The sequence below is a fragment of the Aedes aegypti genome, chromosome 3, assembly GCF_002204515.2.
Source record: "Aedes aegypti strain LVP_AGWG chromosome 3, AaegL5.0 Primary Assembly, whole genome shotgun sequence".
In the NCBI taxonomy this organism is placed as follows: Eukaryota; Metazoa; Arthropoda; class Insecta; order Diptera; family Culicidae; genus Aedes; species Aedes aegypti.
In genome coordinates this window covers 193,546,879-193,566,501 of record NC_035109.1, presented here as the reverse complement: position 1 = coordinate 193,566,501, position 19,623 = coordinate 193,546,879, and the positions used below count along the sequence as shown (strand labels likewise).

General features: G+C 38.2%; 1 protein-coding gene across 1 annotated transcript; it reads right to left on the bottom strand.

Annotated features, from left to right (window-relative positions):
• Window positions 1-1,564: 1,564 nt before the first annotated feature.
• LOC5574430 (cartilage-associated protein) lies at window positions 1,565-13,444 on the bottom strand. The gene is made up of 7 exons (XM_001661394.2): window positions 12,850-13,444; window positions 12,645-12,788; window positions 3,473-3,653; window positions 2,271-2,396; window positions 2,067-2,209; window positions 1,829-2,005; window positions 1,565-1,768 (listed from the first exon to the last, which is right to left on the bottom strand). The coding sequence occupies exons 1-7, from the start codon at window positions 13,300-13,302 to the stop codon at window positions 1,694-1,696; spliced, it is 1,299 nt and encodes a 432-aa protein (XP_001661444.1). The 5' UTR covers window positions 13,303-13,444; the 3' UTR covers window positions 1,565-1,693.
• Between the last annotated feature and the right edge of the window lie 6,179 nt (window positions 13,445-19,623).

Sequence of the window (19,623 nt, the reverse complement as noted above, 5' to 3'; positions counted from 1 at the left end):
ACTAATCAAATCGCATACTAATTTAACTTATGTAACAGTCTACTGTAGTGTGAATTTCAGAACTTTTCCCAGCTCTGCCTATAGATTATTTCAAATCATAACAGAACATTTGAATTCATCTCTTTTAGATTTTAAGGTAAAAAAACAACCCAAGAATGATTTACGGACACCCTGTACAACGTCAAAATAGTTATTGGGGATGGACATTATTTCAAATCATGATAGAACATTTGAATTTATCGCTTTTAGATTTCAAGGGTAAAAAAATATCGCAAGAATGATTTACGGACACCACCCTGTACAACGTCAAAATCGTTATTGGGGATGTTGGATGGATGAGAATGAAATTTGAACTCATCCCAGTGGTCAACCCGAGCATTTGCATGTCCAATAGCGATTTGGAGGTCATAGTTTGGGTAGCAATCCCTATCCCGCCATCCATGTTTCCTAGCTGTGAACGTTTGTTAGCATTGCGAAAACGGGCGTTAATCGTTGATGCTTCATTTGATTGGTCTCCAAACAATCTAGACCAAAGTTTGAAGACTACCCTAATATGATCTCTTTTGGGTTTTTCAAACTGTAGAATGCCAGATTAATTTTGGCCGTAGCGTTACGTTTAAAATATGTAGTGATATCACAATTTATGTTTTGCTGTGTAGCTTTCGTTACAACACCAAATATGTTAATCTTGCCCTGCGATTTTTTTAAATTAAAATCTCAACAAATGTGTTATCTTGTTTTTTTTTAATGCGAAAAAGAGAACTATCAAAACGCAAGAAAAAATGTGAATACGATGAACTCACTCTATAGACTTGTAAAATACAATTAGGAGAATGAAAGCGTTGAGCGTGAATTCTTCATTAGTTGGACTAGGTTTTCTTGACCAAACTGCCTTTGGGCTCTGTTCAATGTTGTTTAGTAAACATTGGTGATCAGTCGATAGTGACGGTAGGTATCTACAAATCGATAAAAAGTATATATAACTAGATATTAGCTGTGATTTTTTGGTTGTGTCAACAATAGAAATAATAAACCATAGAAGAATAATGTCGCTGGTGTTCCCTTTGTTCTCGCTCAGAAACATGTTGGGTATATAAGTGTCAAACTGCATACATTTTCGCGTTGACATTTATAGCCCTGCCTATCTCCGCCAGCAAAAGATGTTCCTACTGCGACGCCAGCGACATTCTTCTTCTATGGTTTATTACTTCTATTGTGTCAACCAATGAGAATAAATTGAAGAATCAATAACAAGAATACAAATGACAGGAATTTGTAAATATATTCGATGAATTAACATAGACAAAACATTTAGAAGAAACATTAGCGAAACAAATGAAGAGAGAAATCCAACTTACGAGAAACGATTGAAATTCAGACCTAAATTCGTTAGAACGATTGTTTGCAGAATAACTACATAGTAGCAGTTTTCTACCTTTGTTATATCGAACCAATTACATACGCATATTGTATAATAAGAACATAAATCTGAGTGGGCTAGAATCTTTTGGCCTTTGTTCGTTTGTGAGATATTATAAAGTGAAATAAATCTGAAACGAATGTCTCATTTATCTGCTATGCTTTATATGTCCGTGCCGAACATAACATATCTATATTTCTCTTGTAAAACATCCATTTATATCCAACGTTACGCTATATACAATTAAATTTAAATTTGGCATAAAAATGGCACTTAAAGCTCTTCCCGTTGATATCCATTACTGGGAGTTTGGTAAATCATATCTTCTTGGACAGACTTGTGATTGATCTAAAAATGTAAGTATTAATATTTAATAAATATATTCCACGCTATTCATATCGCACTTACCTCATCAGTTTCATCAGCATCATTAGCAGTTTCCTTCAACGTTTCATCATTGTGTACATCTCCAGGTTGCTCATCTGTGATGTCTTCGTCCGATTCCGAAAGTCTATTGAACTCTGTTTTGATATACGATGCCAATTTATCTTCGTATACATTCCTGTTGAAATATTCGTTGGCCTCCTACAATATGATTTGCATTATCAGATAATTGTTAGTTTCACATCAACCATCGTATCGTTACCCTGCGAACTCTGAAGAAATTTTCATTCATTTTTCCTTTAATTTCCTTCTCGATCATTTTCAAGCTGTTCAACATGTCTAAATCGTCCTTGTTGAACATCAAAAAACTAATACCAGATCTATACGATTCTTCGAATTTGCCAACTGCAAAAAAAAAAAACATATTTTCATGCATTCAATTCGCTTTAATGCTATCTCAATTTACCTTCATAATATGCCATTTGCAGATACTGATAATGTCCGGCGAAAAGATTGTAATAATACTTCCCGCGTACCATGCCCATCTCTCGAGTGCAGTTCCTTTTACAGTACAACACATTGGTGAAATGATCTGGAAAGAAAAAGTTTGTTTAGATGTAGAAGAATGTAGTTTACAAAGGGGAAAATTTTTGTTCGACATTGTTCTAACATTTTTTAACACACGTTACCAATAACTCAAAAACGTTGGTAATGTGTATTGTATCTTAATGTGTCAACTCAGATAGTTATCTTAAGGTGGAGAACCAAACACCCGTTTAAGCTGAAAACTTAATCGATTGGTCACTAGTTGGTGGTGACCAGTCGATTAGGTTTTCAGCTCAAACGGATGTTTGGTTCTCCAGCTCCGTGCTCTTGAAAATTTGAACTTTGGCTTCGACTCATCTGCATCTTAAGGTGAAGATAAAACGAAGCCGCAGATAGAGATTCCTATTATCATTTGCTCAGAAAAAAGACAATCGATTGATAACTCATCTGAGTTATATTATAGTTAAAACTAATTGATCAGTGTATGTATATCTAAATTCTGCAAATGATGACAATCCTTCAAATTAGTTTTATTTTTCTATAACCAACGCCGTTGCGTTCTCTGTCGAAACGTAGACATTGACAGAGTTCCGGGGTTTGTTCTGTTCTATCGCAACCTGAGCACTGAATATGTTTAGCAATGCGTCCTATACTTTACAGAAATTGTCGTTATCATAAATGTTCCAAGGTAAACATTTGTTCAACAACTTCGAACACATCACCATCATCTACTACACCAGAATTGACATAACTGAAAATGCCTCTTCCTCTACCTGCAGCCGTCTGCTTTGTTCTGTTAGGATGTGTCTATTCAGCCTTTTTCTAGCCTTTCCTCGTTGTCGCCTTCTTAAGAAGCAAGAGTGATGTTCAAAATGGGTTCTTACAATCGAATGCTCTAAAATGAAGATACATCACATCTTCCATATTTTCGAACTGCAATTTTTACTTTTTGAACTTAAAAATTTGCGAAGACTTATGAAAAATTACTCCTCGTAGACAAACAAACAATTTCCTTATGCTTCCAAAGTCTTTTCGTTTTGATGAACAAAAACCCAAGCATTTAATTAGTGACTAGACTATGTACTCGATAAATAGCTCTTGACATGTTCTATAGTTACTTACTTCCGATGGCAGACACAAAATCTGGCATAAATCCGTGATCGAATTCTCCTTCACAGTATGCACGGCACTGGTTCTCGTCGTAGATGAATTGCATGATCGAACTTTCCAAGAACGAGATTGCATTTTCCCACTCTTTGTCGTTTATCGCCAGTATACCAGCAACGAATAGCTTGACAAATTTCTGAAATGATAGGATATATGTATTTATTTATTCTTATTATACCACATTTTATTTGAAGTAAATTACATCAAATGTATAATGTATGCGAACTAAGAGGAAATCATGTAAATATACGTAAAATATACCCGACAGATCCTTAGATTTCACACGCTTAAGGAGCAAATGAACAACGACCCAGACAATCAGAAGTCGCATAAAAGTTCACGTAATAATTATTTATTCATACAGATTACAACAAACCCAAAAGACACGGTGCATGAAATCGTGAGATTGATGAGTTTCCTCGCATAAAACACTTGTTTCTGAGTTCTTTTGTACATTTTGTTTCGTCCCATACACTCGTACAAAGTAAGACGAATCAATCCGTAGCAGCTGTCAAATCAACATTTGTTATCATAGGTTAAGTCGCATAAGATCACAGACTAGTTCGGTAGAACATTTATACACTTGCATTGTACGCCATTATATTGTAGTAGCGTGTTGATCTAGTACGTTGTTTATTTTCATTTCCGTTAAAGTAGGCTAGAGATTATGAAGTTAGGAATACCCTTGTCAAATAAATTGTTCTGTACCGAACCATTAACCACTGCAGTCATCCTTACTACAATATCGCCACCACTTTTGTACGTAGAGTGCCTTTTCGCGTAATAATTTACGTGAAATTTTGCACATGTAAGCCTCGCATTACGCAATTTGGTTGTCGGGGAAGCTTTAACAACAACTGCGCGGGAAGTGATTGACACCAGTGTCTGCATATTTCAATATACAGTCAACAACGCCGATCCTCAGTAGGCTCCGTCATCGTTGAATTCTTCTTTGTGTGAATGTTTGTTTGACAATACATGCACGAATCTGGTAGAACGTGCATTCAGTTTTTCAATTACTTTTGCTACACTAATTCTCATCCACTACTGACATTCAAATTCAATTTCACTAGTGAAAAAAATCATTTCCGTCAGAATACCCCACAAAACATCCGCAAATTGCAAAAGTTGTATTTTTTTATTAAAAGACAATCATGATTCATCAACTGGAGGCATCACATTGCCGTTTTCTTACACCAGTAATATAAAATTCATTTGTAATTTTTTATATTCAATTTTCAATTTCAGTGCCTCTAGGTGAAACTGAATTTTGAAATGACACCAACAGTGGGTGAAACTGAATGTGTGCGTGTGTTGCACCCACTCTCTTTCTCATCGCATTCGCACTCGAAGTCAGATTGGCTTCTTGCTAGCGGAGTTTGTTTTTGTTCGTTTTCGCACTGATCGGGTATCATTCGGCTGAATTTTTACGACACTGATTGACACTGGTCAATGACGAAGACGAAACGACAGGTTCGATGAAGAGTGCTAGAGAGTGACAGGGCTGCGGGAGCCGAAGAGAAGCGAATCCACCGCAGAAAGGAAAAGCATCAAGAAGGAAGTGTAGTAGCTGATGTTCAAGATAGCATGAACCGGACGAAATGTGGAGATTTTATGCAACGGTCAATGGAACGCGGCACAATACCGTACCAGTGCCCGCCATTTACAATGATCGAGAAGGGAATTTACTGACCGATTAAACGGCGGTGGCTACCGGATAGAAGGAGCACTTTCAGCAATTGAAAATGCAAATGTAGCAAGAAACAAGATTAAATTTGATGATGACGACCAAGCTGTAGACTCGCTGACCGTAGGAGCTAAAAAAAGGGCTATCAGCAAACTGAAGAATTACTAGGCTGCTGGGAAGGACGAGATCCCTGTCGAGCTTCTCAGTGGGCTGGTGTGACTTAGTGAAAATGTCTGAAGAAAGAATTGCGAAGACCACGAATACGATGGCTGTATGCAGTGCAAGAGGATCTGGCGACCCTAAACGTTCGGTGCATCTGGAGAAGTATCGCCCAAGGCCAGGCATTGCGGAGTTTGTACTCATTTGATTTAGAAGCACGATCAGAGCAAGCAAAGAAAAACATACCATTTGTAGCGCTCCATGATCGGACAATAATTCGCAAGTTGTAACAAGCTTGTTTTCAAGCTAACAGCAGCGAGAGAGAGCGAGGATAAAGCACGTTTTGCTCGCTTATTTATCGATGGTGGTGGAAGTTTTATATAACTGCATATTATTAACACATCCGTAAAGTTTTGTAGCAATAGTGCCCCCAGGTTTGGAGCCTGTTTAGATGGGTTTTATCATCCCCCAATCTAATCAGAGCTGTAGCAGGGTTACAAAGCTAAACCAAGCTGAAAATGTCTGGGTTCGATTCCCGGTTGGTCCAGGATATTTTCGTAAAAGAAAATTCTTTGATTTCCCTGGGCATTATTCATCTTGCCTGTAACACGATATACGAATGTGAAAATGACAACTTTGGCAAATAAAGCTCTCAGTTAATAACTGTACAAGTGCTCTTAGAACATAAAGCTGAGTAACAGGCTCTGTCCCAGTCGAGACGTAATGCAGTCATGTTGCACCTATTTCGAAAGAATGACAAGTTTTAGAACTCAAAGAGATTTGCAATGGTCATAATACACTGCTTACATTATTATGGGTCACATAGTCACGGTTTTTAGACATTCTGTTCCACAAACAAATCAAATGGAATTTGTGTATATTTTAGAGTTAGTACTAAATATATATTTTGTATCCGCTTTAATGCGTAACCCGGTCAACCAGTTCTATATTTTGTTACATCTTTGTCCAACGATGACGATCGCCAACGATTCAAAACAAATCGGTATCGATCGCTATCGCAAGTCACTTGCTGGTTGATCTGGAAGTTTGATCTATGTAACCTATCAATGAAGAAGCTTTTTAAATTTCTGTAAATTGCTGTAGCTATTTTCAAGTAACTATGACCTTTTCAAGCGATCTCAATGATCGGAATAGCTATCGCAAATTCGGGTGAAAAGGGTTGCTAGAGCGAAATTGTTCGTATTGCCACACGATTTTATTTCTCACTAATAAATCACCAATCTCAATATAACCTTCAGTAGGGAGCCGGATCCTATTCTTGGCACTTTTGATTCACTTCGGCAGTGGGGTTTTCTGAAAGCTACAGAGCTCATATTTGCCCAGACACCCAGAAGTGGTATAACAGTTTACGAACAAAGTCGGTTACTCATACAAATTGCATCACAACCGCACTAAATGGTGAATGAAATCGTTTCATCGATGAGTTTCCTCGCATAAAACGCTATTTTATGAGTTCATTTGTTCATTTCATTTCGTCCCGTATACTCGTACAAAGTAAATCGGATCAATCCGTAGCAGCTGTCAAATAAATTTTGTTATCATAAATTAAGTCGCATAAGAGTACACATTAGTTCGCATTAAAATCTACACACTCGCATTGCATGCTATATTTCATCATATAAAATATGCACGTATATCGCCTCCTCTTTTGTACGTATAAGGCCTTTTCACGACATCTTAGACGTGAAACATTGCACATATAAACGCATAACGCAAAAGGTGATTTCTGGTTGTCTGGGTGGCCACAATATGCGCCATACTGCCATAGCTTCTTATTGCAAAGTTTCAGACAATTTGGCTGAGAAAAACCCCCCATGCCAAAGTGAATCATTTTTTTTTTTTGTTTTTTTACAAGGGGGAAATCTGCAAACAGATCCCCTGAGAAGATAACTCAGGGAATGCGGGGATGACGCACCAACGACGACCCGCTAAAACCAGCCTATGCACTGTGCATGAGCAATTCATTTAGAATTGCTCAAGTGGTGAACAGTGCATCGACATGACCCTTGGACTCAGACCCTCATCTCCCCGGAACCACCTTACGGTATTTCTTCGGGAAGGGACCAGTGCATATAGCACAACACGTGTAGCAGAAGTAGCCTAGGCAAACTGCTTCTCCTAGCCGACTTAAACAATGTTACAAGGGACCAGCCTCGGCAGGGCTAATCCTCTGCAGCCAACTCTTGGTCGGCGCGCCATAGACGCTGCAATTCTAACATAATGTGAGTGACAGCCGTAGTTACTGCATTCCAGCACTCGGCATCCGCACACATTCTCTCTATAATATTGTCGGGGGACGTGTCCCCTCCGCATGTAGTGAGCATGCGACCTCTCACAACAATGAAACGGGGGCAATCGAACACGACATGCTCCGCTCTTTCCTCTACACCAGCACAATTGGGGCACGCAGGAGATTCTGAGTGCCCGAACCTATGCAGGTACTGTCTATAGCAACCATGTCCTGACAGAAACTGCGTCAGGTGGAAGTTCACTTCCCCATGGCTTCTACCATACCAATCTGACACATTTGGTATTAGTCGATGGGTCCATCTACCCTTAGTGGAGTTATCCCATTCCTGCTGCCAGCTTCTGAGCGTTTCCTCTTTACACGTGTCGCGGACTCCTCTGGTACCCCTTTGGTTGAAGCATTGAACATCTTCCTTGATGATGAGCCCGATGGGCGTCATCCCGGCTATGATGCACACGGCCTCTTTAGATACCGTCCGGTATGCACTTGCTACTCTTAAGCACATTATCCTGTACGTGCTTTCCAACCGCTTTAGGTTTCTGTTCGTTCTAAGCGCTTTTGACCAGATTGGTCCTCCATACCTTAGTATGGATAGCGCCACGCTTGCCAGCAGCTTGCGTTTGCTGGCAATTACAGCAGAGCTGTTAGACATCATCCTCGAAAGCGCCGCTATAGCCGTAGATGCCCTTTTACAGGCATATTCAACGTGGCTAGCGAAGCTCAGCTTGTCATCGATCATTACCCCGAGATGCCTAAGGGATCGCTTGGACTCTATGGTGCAATCACCTACCGAGATAAGCGCCCGTTGCTCGGACTTGCGGTTGTTGACCACCACCACCTCAGTCTTGTGACGGGCCAGTCCTAGTTTCCTAGACTTCATCCATTCCTCAACCAGGGAAATAGAGTGCGCTGCTGTCAACTCTACTTCCTCCATCGATTCACCATAGACCACTAGGGTGATATCGTCGGCGAAGCCAACAATCTTAACACCCGTCGGAAGGGGCAGCCTCAGTACGTCATCGTACATCGCATTCCATAACAGCGGGCCCAGGATTGAACCTTGAGGTACTCCCGCGGTAATTCGAACGCTTTTCTGCCCCTCCTCTGTGTCATACAGTAGAATCCTACCATCAAAATAGCTTTCTAGAAGCTTACACAACTGCACCGGTACCTTGAGGCGGTGAAGCGCGTGTGCTATTGCTTCCCAGCTTGCGCTGTTGAACGCATTCTTCACATCCAGAGTGACAACCGCGCAGTAACGGATGCCGCTCCTTTTATGCTCGATTGCCACCTCAGCTGTTTGAACGACCGACTGGATGGCGTCCAGAGTAGATTTACCTTTTCTGAATCCAAACTGGTTGTTGGACAGGCCGTCCGCACTCTCCGTATACGGTACTAGTCTGTTGAGAATCAACCTCTCCAATAACTTGCCCGTCGTATCTAGTAGACAGATAGGTCTATACGCCGACGGGTCACCTGGTGGTTTCCCCGCCTTTGGTAGTAGCACCAATTTCTGTCGCTTCCATACATCCGGGAAGATTCCTTGATCAATGCAGCGTTGCATCGTGGTTCTGAACATGTCCGGATCCGTGTTCACTGCCGCTTTTAAGGCAACATTCGGGATACCATCGGGTCCCGGTGCCTTGTTTGACGCGAATGATTTCACGACTTCTGCCAGCTCTTCGTTCGTCACTCTCGCCACTTCTTCTCCTTCATCTGCCGCATACGGCGCTGGGGGCCATGGGCTTATGGGATGGTGCGGGAAGAGTACATCGATTATCGATCGCAGCAACTCGGGCGATTTCTCTTGGGGCGCTATGGCTCCTTTGATGCCAAAGTGAATCATGGAAGTGGCCAAGTGGTTCTGCACCCTAAGTGATCGTTATTTGTCTTAACTATTGCCGAATGGCGTGTTGCAAAGTTTCTTGTGTTGAAAAATGTTGATTTCTATGCAAATAACGGTAAATTCCAGAATCATGTTCGGTATGGTTCCATAAACTTCTAATTCGAAACAAGGATTTGGGCATGGTGTCAGCCTGAAAGTTTGTGAGGATACTTAAAATATGTCCACAAAACAGGTTTCGTCATCAAAATTCGTACCAATTTGATCATTTTGTTTTAATGATTCATTTTCTGTTTGATGTTGGGACATTCCTTTTGAAACTGCCTACATTTAGGCAGAGGCGTCGCGTCCGCATGTGCAACATGTGCACTGCACAAATGGCATCTCGTTCATCCTGACCGCCAACAATATGTACAACTTATCAATGACAATTTAATAATTCATTCACCTAACAAAATGTAGCCCTTTACAAGTATCACTATTATCAATAGTTTGCTAAATAATTTAAATTCATAAAAATAGTTGTTAAAATTTTGCTTTGCAAATTAAATGAAATAGGCATTTTTGTGTGACGCACGATCTGAGAACTATTCTTTTGCTCGAGCACAGCGCGAAGCATGCTACGCAACACTTTATCCCACGCTACACATTGTTGGCTGGGACGATGAAACCCAACGTGTGCACTTTAATCGGTAAACGGGCTGCCCGGTAACGTACACGCAATGCTGCCAATGTGGTAGAGAGCTTTTTGAACTACAAATGCCAGTGTGTGAGTAGCCAAAGCGTCAACTCCGACCAGTGCACATATTGTTACAGCAACCAAGTCGACCAGTGTGAGAGTGCAGATGGGCATGAAAAGAGAGAAATCAATCCACGAGAGAGATTCATTTTGCTTGCTCTCTTTTGGAATTCGCGCCGTCAGCAATCAGCATCACCATGCTTGTGGTGTGAAGCGCGGGTGTGTATTTTTTAGTTGACTTTTAGTAATCAAACCTCGTTTTTCGCATCCTGCGCAGTAGTTTTTGCAATAATTAATCGCAGAATGGACGCGCCCACCCCCAGCGCCATCGTCGTCACCACGCTTGTTCTACATGTAACAAAAGCGAGTATTTTACACGATGCAAACTGTTTTGGTTCAATTCTATGTAAAGATATACATGACCATGGTGACCATAGATAGTCACTTAAAATCGCTTAAAATTGCAAGATTAGTTTGAAACCAGTGCTGTTGAAATTTTCACTACTTCTTCAGAATTCATCATTGAATGATGACTGATTATAGGGTTATTTTGCGATGACAAATTTACCGGTTTTTTTTTTTCATTGCTTAACAAGAAACTTGCGACGACTGACGCGCCCCCATTATTCATATAACGATGGGTTTAGAACTAAGTTGGAGGTGATGATTTCGCATTTTGGAAGAAAACATCACCTCCAAACACTAACGATTTTGCGGTGGGATGTTGACGTTTGATCACGAATAAATGTATCATTGAAAGTAACTCTTTCGGTACTCACCGCATCAAAACAGCGGCGCTACCGTATATGGAATTTAACATTGTGACTAGCGTTGGGCGATTTTGAATCGATGTTCCGAAAATCGATGTTTGCTTTCCGATTAATCGATTTTTTGAATCGATTTTTGGAGCATCTAAAATCGGGTGAATCGATTCTCTTCATTCGATTCTTTGATTCGATTCATTTTGTTGAAATCGTGTTATATTTCTTAATGAGTTTGTGGAAAAGAAATCATATTTTGAACTTATTTTGAACTAGCAAATCTGTTCCATTGACTTTAGAAACTGATTTGGTTGAAAAATGTTGAAATTGAATGCAAATGCATTTGGTCTCATTTGAAGCTTCAACAATGACAATTTTTATCCGATTCGAATCGATTCAAAAACATCGATTCAAAGGTTTCGATTAAATCGGTGAATCGATTCGGCAGTTCAAATGTGAATCGATTCAATAACATCGATGTTCTGGACAAATTTGCCCAACGCTAATTGTGACAGCTTCGCTGTTATGTCAAACACACAAGACTACGGTGGCGCTATCTGTGCTTTTCATAGCGTCCGTTTTGGTTATTTTAATGATCCATTGACCGAAAACGATATTATTACGCTCGACATCTTATTTTTGATATTCTGAATTTAAATTTGATTTCTGAATCAAAATAGATTTCAAGCTCAAATTTCAGGCTCAATGACATCTCATCCCGACAGCTCGTCCTGTAGTAAAATTTTCCAAGGGGAATTAACAGTTTCAGGGCACGGAAAATGTTGAAACAGGATTCTAGTTAAATTTTTAACGAAGATTTAGAATATATAAATTGGATACCCATATACGACTCTATTAATAAATTCAACTAAAGAGCTTGATTACTAAATAAAATATAAAATATTCAATTCGATTGAAAAGCTGAGAAAAACACATATTCGAGAATGGTGATTACGCTCTTTATACTAAAAAACTTGGTCCGTGGAGCATACATATTGCAAAAAAAAGAGAAAAAAGTTAAGTAAGCAGTGCACAGGTGGATAATTAGGTCACGCGACGCCTCTGCATTTAGGCGTTTTCCGTGATATTTTAAGCTTATTTAATAATTATTATAATGTAGTCAGCATATCCGGATTCAGCAAGCGGAAATTAGAGAGGTGTTGTCAATGACAGCAGTAATCCCATTGAAAAGTGATCAATTTCATCCCGAAATGAGGAGACCATGTTATTTTTATTATTTTTTAGATGATTTGTAAAACTAATTACAAAATTTCGACACATGAGTTAATAAGCTTCAACGTCGTATCTGCTTGCTTTTTTCCAAATTAATCTGAAAAAAAAAATCAATTTCACCCGAATTTACGCTACGAATATGTTTTTTAGCATTATAAATCGCTTCTATGGTGAAGCAAATACGTTAACGTTCAATATTCGTTATCATCAATAAATTAAAAAAAAAACAGTTTGTCTATTCAAAACTTTTTTTTCACTTAAATTTGTTCACTATATTTCGGTTGCAGTGAACACATTTTCATATGAACTTTTTTTGATTTGTAATAAAAAAAAACTGCTTCTGGAAAGTAAATTATGGATCCTACCTTCACAGCTTCATGAAAGATACAACTCTGGTCCAAAATGCCCCAAATTGCAAACCGGCATTCTTTCATACCTTTTCCTCCAAATCGATGATTCCCTCCTTGTCGACACCCGGCTTCTCAATAGCAATCTCGAAATTTTTCTTCATCATCTCGTCGCCGGGATGCTTAACCATGTAGGTTAGTGCAGCGGATGCTGCTAATGTCATTTGGTTCGTCTGAAAAGATCATTCCAAGTTAATTAAACTGATACATGGGACGGTAGAACATTACACTCACTTTTGTGTAACACACATGTAGATAAGAGTATGCTTCTCTGTTTTTAAATATATCCATAAAGTAGTTATCAAAATCACCCTCAAACGGAAGATAGTTAGAGTTTCGTTTTCGGCATTTTGTAAGGCACAGAGTCCGTTTGAGTATCAATTCATAAAAATTCAAATTTTCCACATCATCCGGATGCAGAAAATCACCTTTGTTTTTAATGTTTCGGCTCTCATATTCGCATTCGATTCTACAATTAGCGGTTGTTTCATAGTAATTTCTGTACTTGTCGAGAGCAAATTCCAGGAAATATACACAATCTTCAAACTCGTTCGACAAGTAGCTCTGTACTCCCTTTTCGTAGAGATCAATGAATGAAGTAGCTTGATCACTAGTACCAAAATCTTCTTCTGTTGAACATGCTATTTTAAGTAAAACCGCGAACGTTAATGTACACTTAAACCACATTTTTGATGACTAGATTATACGAAAATTTGCCAGCCGTGCGCATTGAAATCGAAAGTCACTTCCTTGCTGGACCGGTCAAAACTGTGGAACATATGAACATAAGAAACCAGATGTTTCTGCCTTCATACCGTTCGTTTTAATCAGTGTACGATCGAGTAGCATTATTTACAACTGACTTGATCATCTTGTGTATGCATGTATTAGTGATTAATATTAACGACTTTGCATGCGCTTTTAATGCTTTATATGGGCTTTTATCACATGTGTAAGCTTAATTATTTTTGCAAAATTGAAAAAATAATTGCCCAAAAATGTCTTCTTGATTTCTAATAAAGCGATGCCATTCACTTAAGGCAAAGTTTTGCCTGTATTTGAGTACTAATTTGAGAACTTTATGAAAAGAACTCTGTAGGGTCGGTTCCTTTAGTGGACAGTCCCCTATAGTCGCACTAGTGGCTTTTTAAGGCCGTTTTGCTATAAACCTTTTCAAAACATTTTTTGACATGAAGGTCAGGAGCTATTTATCTAAGTACCATTGATACACAGCTTGATTTTGTTCAAAAAATGATCTAAATAATTAGTTTTGCTTAAAATTTGAGCTCCTTTGCGCCTATAGTAAACCTATTGTTCCTATAGTAGCACTACTGAAAGAAACTATTTTTTATTTTACAAAATAATTGATGAATTGAGAACTTTTTTTACATCAAATGAAAGCGAATTTTGTTAAGTATGCATGAAAAACAGTGCAGTTATGTTAGTTTTTAGTTAGATTAGTTACATCAGTAAAAGCCTTCAGATGTTTGGAACGAATCTAATTTATTACACGTAGAAGTTGAAAAGAGTTGTCGGAATCGAAATTGCCCATTGGTAAACATTAAATTTTCGTTTATATGAATCATTGTTCTTTTGAAAATAAATCAATAAAAAAAGTGCTACAGGAAAGCCAGCTAATTCGACAACAGCTAGAAACATCGCATTATTTTGTCAATTACATGTACCGTTTTGATTCATATTACGGACACTTAAGGCCTCAGTGAAGTATAATCCAGCATGGACCATACAAAATAAATCATTCTGTATGATTTTTTAGCGTTATCGAGCGTCGGAAGCCCTTAACTTTCGGATGGTGGGTAAAGAATACGCGTCCGCAACTTGAATAATTTTAAATAAATCAAAACGTGTGGTCTTTTCATGATTCTTATTCCGGACGCTCCCTCACTTTTGCCTCATATTCCGGACGCTTTGATTCGAATTACGGACAGCTCATGATTATCATTAATGGAACAGTCTAATCATCAATTGAAATCGTTTAACCACTTAAGAGACGTCTAAGTTAGTTGGGCATTATAAATTTGCAATGATATTTATGGAAAAAAAAAACTAATAAAACGAGCCTCGAAAATGAGAACTTTTGGACGGCGAAAATTGAAACATTTCGTGTGAAATGTTTCCCATACAAACAAGAGTGTCCGGAATTTGAAGCTGTCCGTAATATGAATCAAAACGGTACTTTTTGAATAGCGCTGAAACCGTTGCTTTTAGCTTTATAGTTTGTTCGTAGAAGTTTCTTGGTATATTAACCTGTTAACGCCCAGATGCGCCGAACGCCCAGCATCCTTAATTTGTGCAAACAACTTGAAAACGACCCAAAATATAATGATGTCATTTTTGGAGAACTTGGTCATAGACCTGATACCTTCCATTCAGTTGGCATTATATTTCGGAATTCACGCACTAGATGGCGTTACAGCATGATCAAATATACCTTATACCTGCTTATCCAACCCTCTGAAAAACTCGGAAGTCCGCTATGACAATGCATATATCTGTTGTTTTCGAAGCGATTTCGAAAATTCTTTCAGCAATGCAGCCCTGGTAGCGAGTCACTTTTTAGTGACCTGGTCACTTTTTTCGATCTGGTCACTAAAAGGTCACTATTTGCAACGAAAAGTCACTAAAGTAACTTTTTTCAGAAAAAAAATGTCACTAAAGCCATTATTTTCGTGACTATCTGATAATAAATCAACGACAGCTTCTTAAACTTAAATAGCAGGATAATAATGTTTTACTGACTTTTTTTTATTATTCTATGCAATTTTTTTGTTGATCATTGTAAAGTGTCTAGATAGGAAAGGATTCTTTACTATTTTTCTGGAAGAATTCAGGTGAATATTACATAGACATTTTTTAATAGAATATCTTGAATTTATTTGTTGAGTTTTGAGATGAGAGTTCTGATAAAGTTTGAAAATTTAAATATCGGTTCAGTTCCTGACAGACCTGCTGAGTTTATTTAGATAAATTTCTAGCGAAACCAGCGGACGGACCTTTTGGGTAGGTTTTGGAGGAAGCTCTACAAAATTCTTTCAAGCAAAAAGCCTAAAATTAAAACCACAAATTATTTATCGATTTTTTAGAAACTAATTCTGAAACTATTTTAGAAATTTATTAAGAAATGGTTTAAAAATTTTCAACGAATCCGTCAGACATTCATACGCAAATTTAGCTTACCCTTTTATCTCTACGATTTCAAACGACTATTTCTGTTCCAAATACATGCTTTGGAATAGAAATAGTCGCTGCTTAAACACACATGGGCAAATGGGCTAATTGTTTCAAACTAGGTAGAAATAAGTGATATTTATTAGTCTCTAGTAATACGATTGTTTTGGATACTTCGAGCACTAAGTAATATCTAGATTATTGTAATATGTCTAAATCATTCTCTAGTTACTTTGGTACACCTGATTCTACTTTTAGAATCACCTGATTCTATTTTTTCTGTATTTTCAATCCCTAGCCTTAAAATCAATATATAAAGCAATAGAATATTTTTTTTTGGCAATGAGAAGCGCTTTAGTATGACGCACGTGATGGCCAATTATGAGCTCTATAGCTTTCAAAAAAAATCCACTGCCGAAGTAAATCAAAAGTGCCAAGAATAGGATCCGGCTCCCTATGTGTAGCGTGCAGAGACTGTGACGGAAATCTTCTCACGAACGAACGTGAGGTGGTCGAAAGGTGCTGGCAGCACTACGACGAGCACCTTAATGATGATGTGGCCAGTAGCGGAAATAACTTTGGGAGCACGCGCAGACGACGAAAGACTTCCGCCTCCAGACCTCCAAGAGGTATAAACAGAGATTGGTCCGTTGAAAAACCACAAAGCCGCTGGAGTGAACCAACTACCGAGCGAACTGCTACAATACGGTGGTGATGCACTGGGGAGAGCGCTGCACTGGGTTATTTCCAAGATTTGGGAGGAGGAAGTATTACCGGAGAAGTGGATGGAACGACACCAGCAGAGAAATCCAGAGACGCATCGTTGCTGGAAATCGTGCCTACTTTTGACTCCACAGAACGCGATCGATCGAGCAAAGTTCGCCGTCGCACGAAGTTAACCATCTACAAGACGCTGATCACGCTCAAAAAAGAGTTCTGGAAAACGTGAACTGTCAAAAATACACCATGAACTACCACCAACGTTCACATAAACATGATCTAGTTCACGGTGTATTTTTGCTTGTTGACGAGTTCACGGATACGAGAAATGGGTAATTACATGTATTTTTTCGACAATGCTTTGTTTGTTGAAGTCTAGGTAACGCGTACCCAGTCAACATTTTTATTGTTATAACTTTTGTTATACATCATTCTATATGAATCAATTCAATCGTATAGAATGCATGAAAAGGCTATAAACCCACCAAAGTGGAGGCTATATGCGTACTTAGCACGACTTTTTCAGACTTTCTGCGATCAGAAATACGATGCCACAAAATTTGGACGAAAATAAAAAAAAGATTTCCAGCAAGTCTCGAACAGCGGGACCTCTGGATCAGGAATCGGACACCTTACCACTGTACCACCAATGGCTACATAACATACAAGCGATCATTTGCCAATATTAATACATGTTTCAAGTACAGCGACACATTATTTGTTGTTCTTTGAGGTCCATCGTCAGCAGATATCAAGTTTAGGTGGCAATTTTTGTTAAGTCATTGCGATTTCATACGATGCTTTCTGGATTGATATATGATCTGTCAGTTTATATAACTTACGCGATTCTATGTTGAACTTTTTTTGACATGTTTTGTTGTCAACACAGATTGTCGTTTATGAATCGTATTGGGGATTTATATACAACTCGTGTTGACATTGATAACGCTTAATTTGGCATCTTGTGCGATTCTGATTTTGGACGTATGAATATGTGATTTTGGAAGCACATTCTCATACGATACGTGGTTCACTCGGTAAGAGCAGAAATAAAGCTTTTTGTTTACACTTGTTTTACTTTCTTTTTGTTTACACTTATTTTTCTACTTTCTTCAGCTACTATGAACTCGAGGTTTTAACCTGTAAGTCTGTAAATCAAAATACAAAGCAATGATATGCTTACTTGACAATAATTTGCTTTTAGATGTATAGTGACCATGTTTGAGCAAAAATCAAATTTGATATAAGGGACCGTCCATAAATGACGTAGCATTTTTTCACTGATTTTTTACACCCCCCTCCCCCCACGTAGAATTTAGTCACAAATTCTGATAAATCCCCCCCCCCCTTTTAAAATACGTAGCATATCAAGACACCCCTCTTTATTTTTTTTATCTCTGTCATTATTATCCGAATTCAAAATTCAAAATCGACTTTGAATTTTTTGCAGTTTATTTTCTTCCACACAAATCATATGGGAGTCTGAGCACCAAGCCAATTTCATACGAACTATGTTATTTTAACTGTTGGACCGGAAAATCACCACACACTTAGAATAAATCACAGAATTCTGTGAAATTTCACCGAAATCTCAACAGCAGATTTTTCTGTAAACCGTTCTGTGATTTTTTAATTCACCGAACGATCTGTAAAGATTGAAAATGATCATCTGTCAAAAATACCGAGAGTTCGGTGGTTTTTCACAGATTGTCTTGTGATTTTGTTGTTTATTTTTGTGGTTTTCACAGGACGTTTCGGTGCTTTTCCACAAATTGTACTGTGATTTTTTGAAAACATAATACTCATTTCACCGAAAATTCCGGTGTATTTTAACATTTGTCCTGCAAAAATATTTTTTTTTTCGGATTTTAAGTGTGCTTTCTTCCTTTTAACTACCTCGATGCAACGTCTAACTTTATTTAAGCCTTTGAATATTTGAATTTTGAATTAGAAGATTTGACATCGTCTGGCCACTCCTCTAAATTGAGTTCTTCGTTTTGCTCAAAATCCATCACTTCACGTGGAGAAATCGCATCTTTTGTCGGATGTTTTTCAATGATTTGCCTTTGAGGGTACAAAACTTTCCATAGCGAGCGGTACATTTATGGAAAGTGCAGTCGAAAAACATTTCACCGGGTCGAAGGTGATTTTTCTTCACATGATCATTCATGTGGCGATGTAATCCTGACACATAACCAGAAACTGCGGCATGGCAGAAAGAACATGAAATCGACTACAAAAAGCCTTGAGTTCAATTTAGTGAACTCGTGCATTGATCCATTGTGAGCTCTGTTTTCACTTTTTCACTGACACTTTAAAACTTAGCACAGATCGCGGTTTTCAATATGGAGGCCAATGCAAGTTTTCACAGATGTACGGTGTAATTCGCGGTGTACGGTGAAATGGTCGATTTTCACCGAACAGCTTGTAAATATTTCACCGAACTCCGTCAGATTTTCGCGTTCACCGTATTTTATGTGAAATTTTGACAATTCTGTTGGAAAAGTTAGCATTTCGCTGAAAAATCTGTAGAATAATATTTCACAGTTCAGATTCGGTGGTTTATTTTACAGACTTCTGTGATTCATTCTAAGTGTGCATTGAATATATCGTTGTAGAGCTTAAAAACAGTAGAAATTTTTAGTGTACTCAGCTCAAAACCGATCAAAATGTCACTCTTATCCCTTTGCATTAGAGCAATTGTAATATTTCGAAAATCTTAGCGATTACTATACAAATTATTTCAGGGTGTTCATTCAAAATTAGTTTTCCCATTCCCGGATTTTTCCCGGTTGCCAAAACATTAAAAGAGGATGACAAAATGATCATGTGACTTGTTTTTTTTCATACAAATTTTGAAGACTTGATCTAATTGATTTATGGATTATTATCATTTAAATTTAAAGTTTTGCAAAAATATGTATGAAATATTTAGATGACCGTCCACCCCCTAGAATTCATAAAAATTCATAGATACAGATAAATGTCGGCTCTGTGTATCTAAAATTAGATCATATTTCCACGTATGGCAAAGTACAATAGACTGCCCATTTACTTCTAAAAATGCCTTTGGAATTATAAGTTAGACTCTTGTCGATG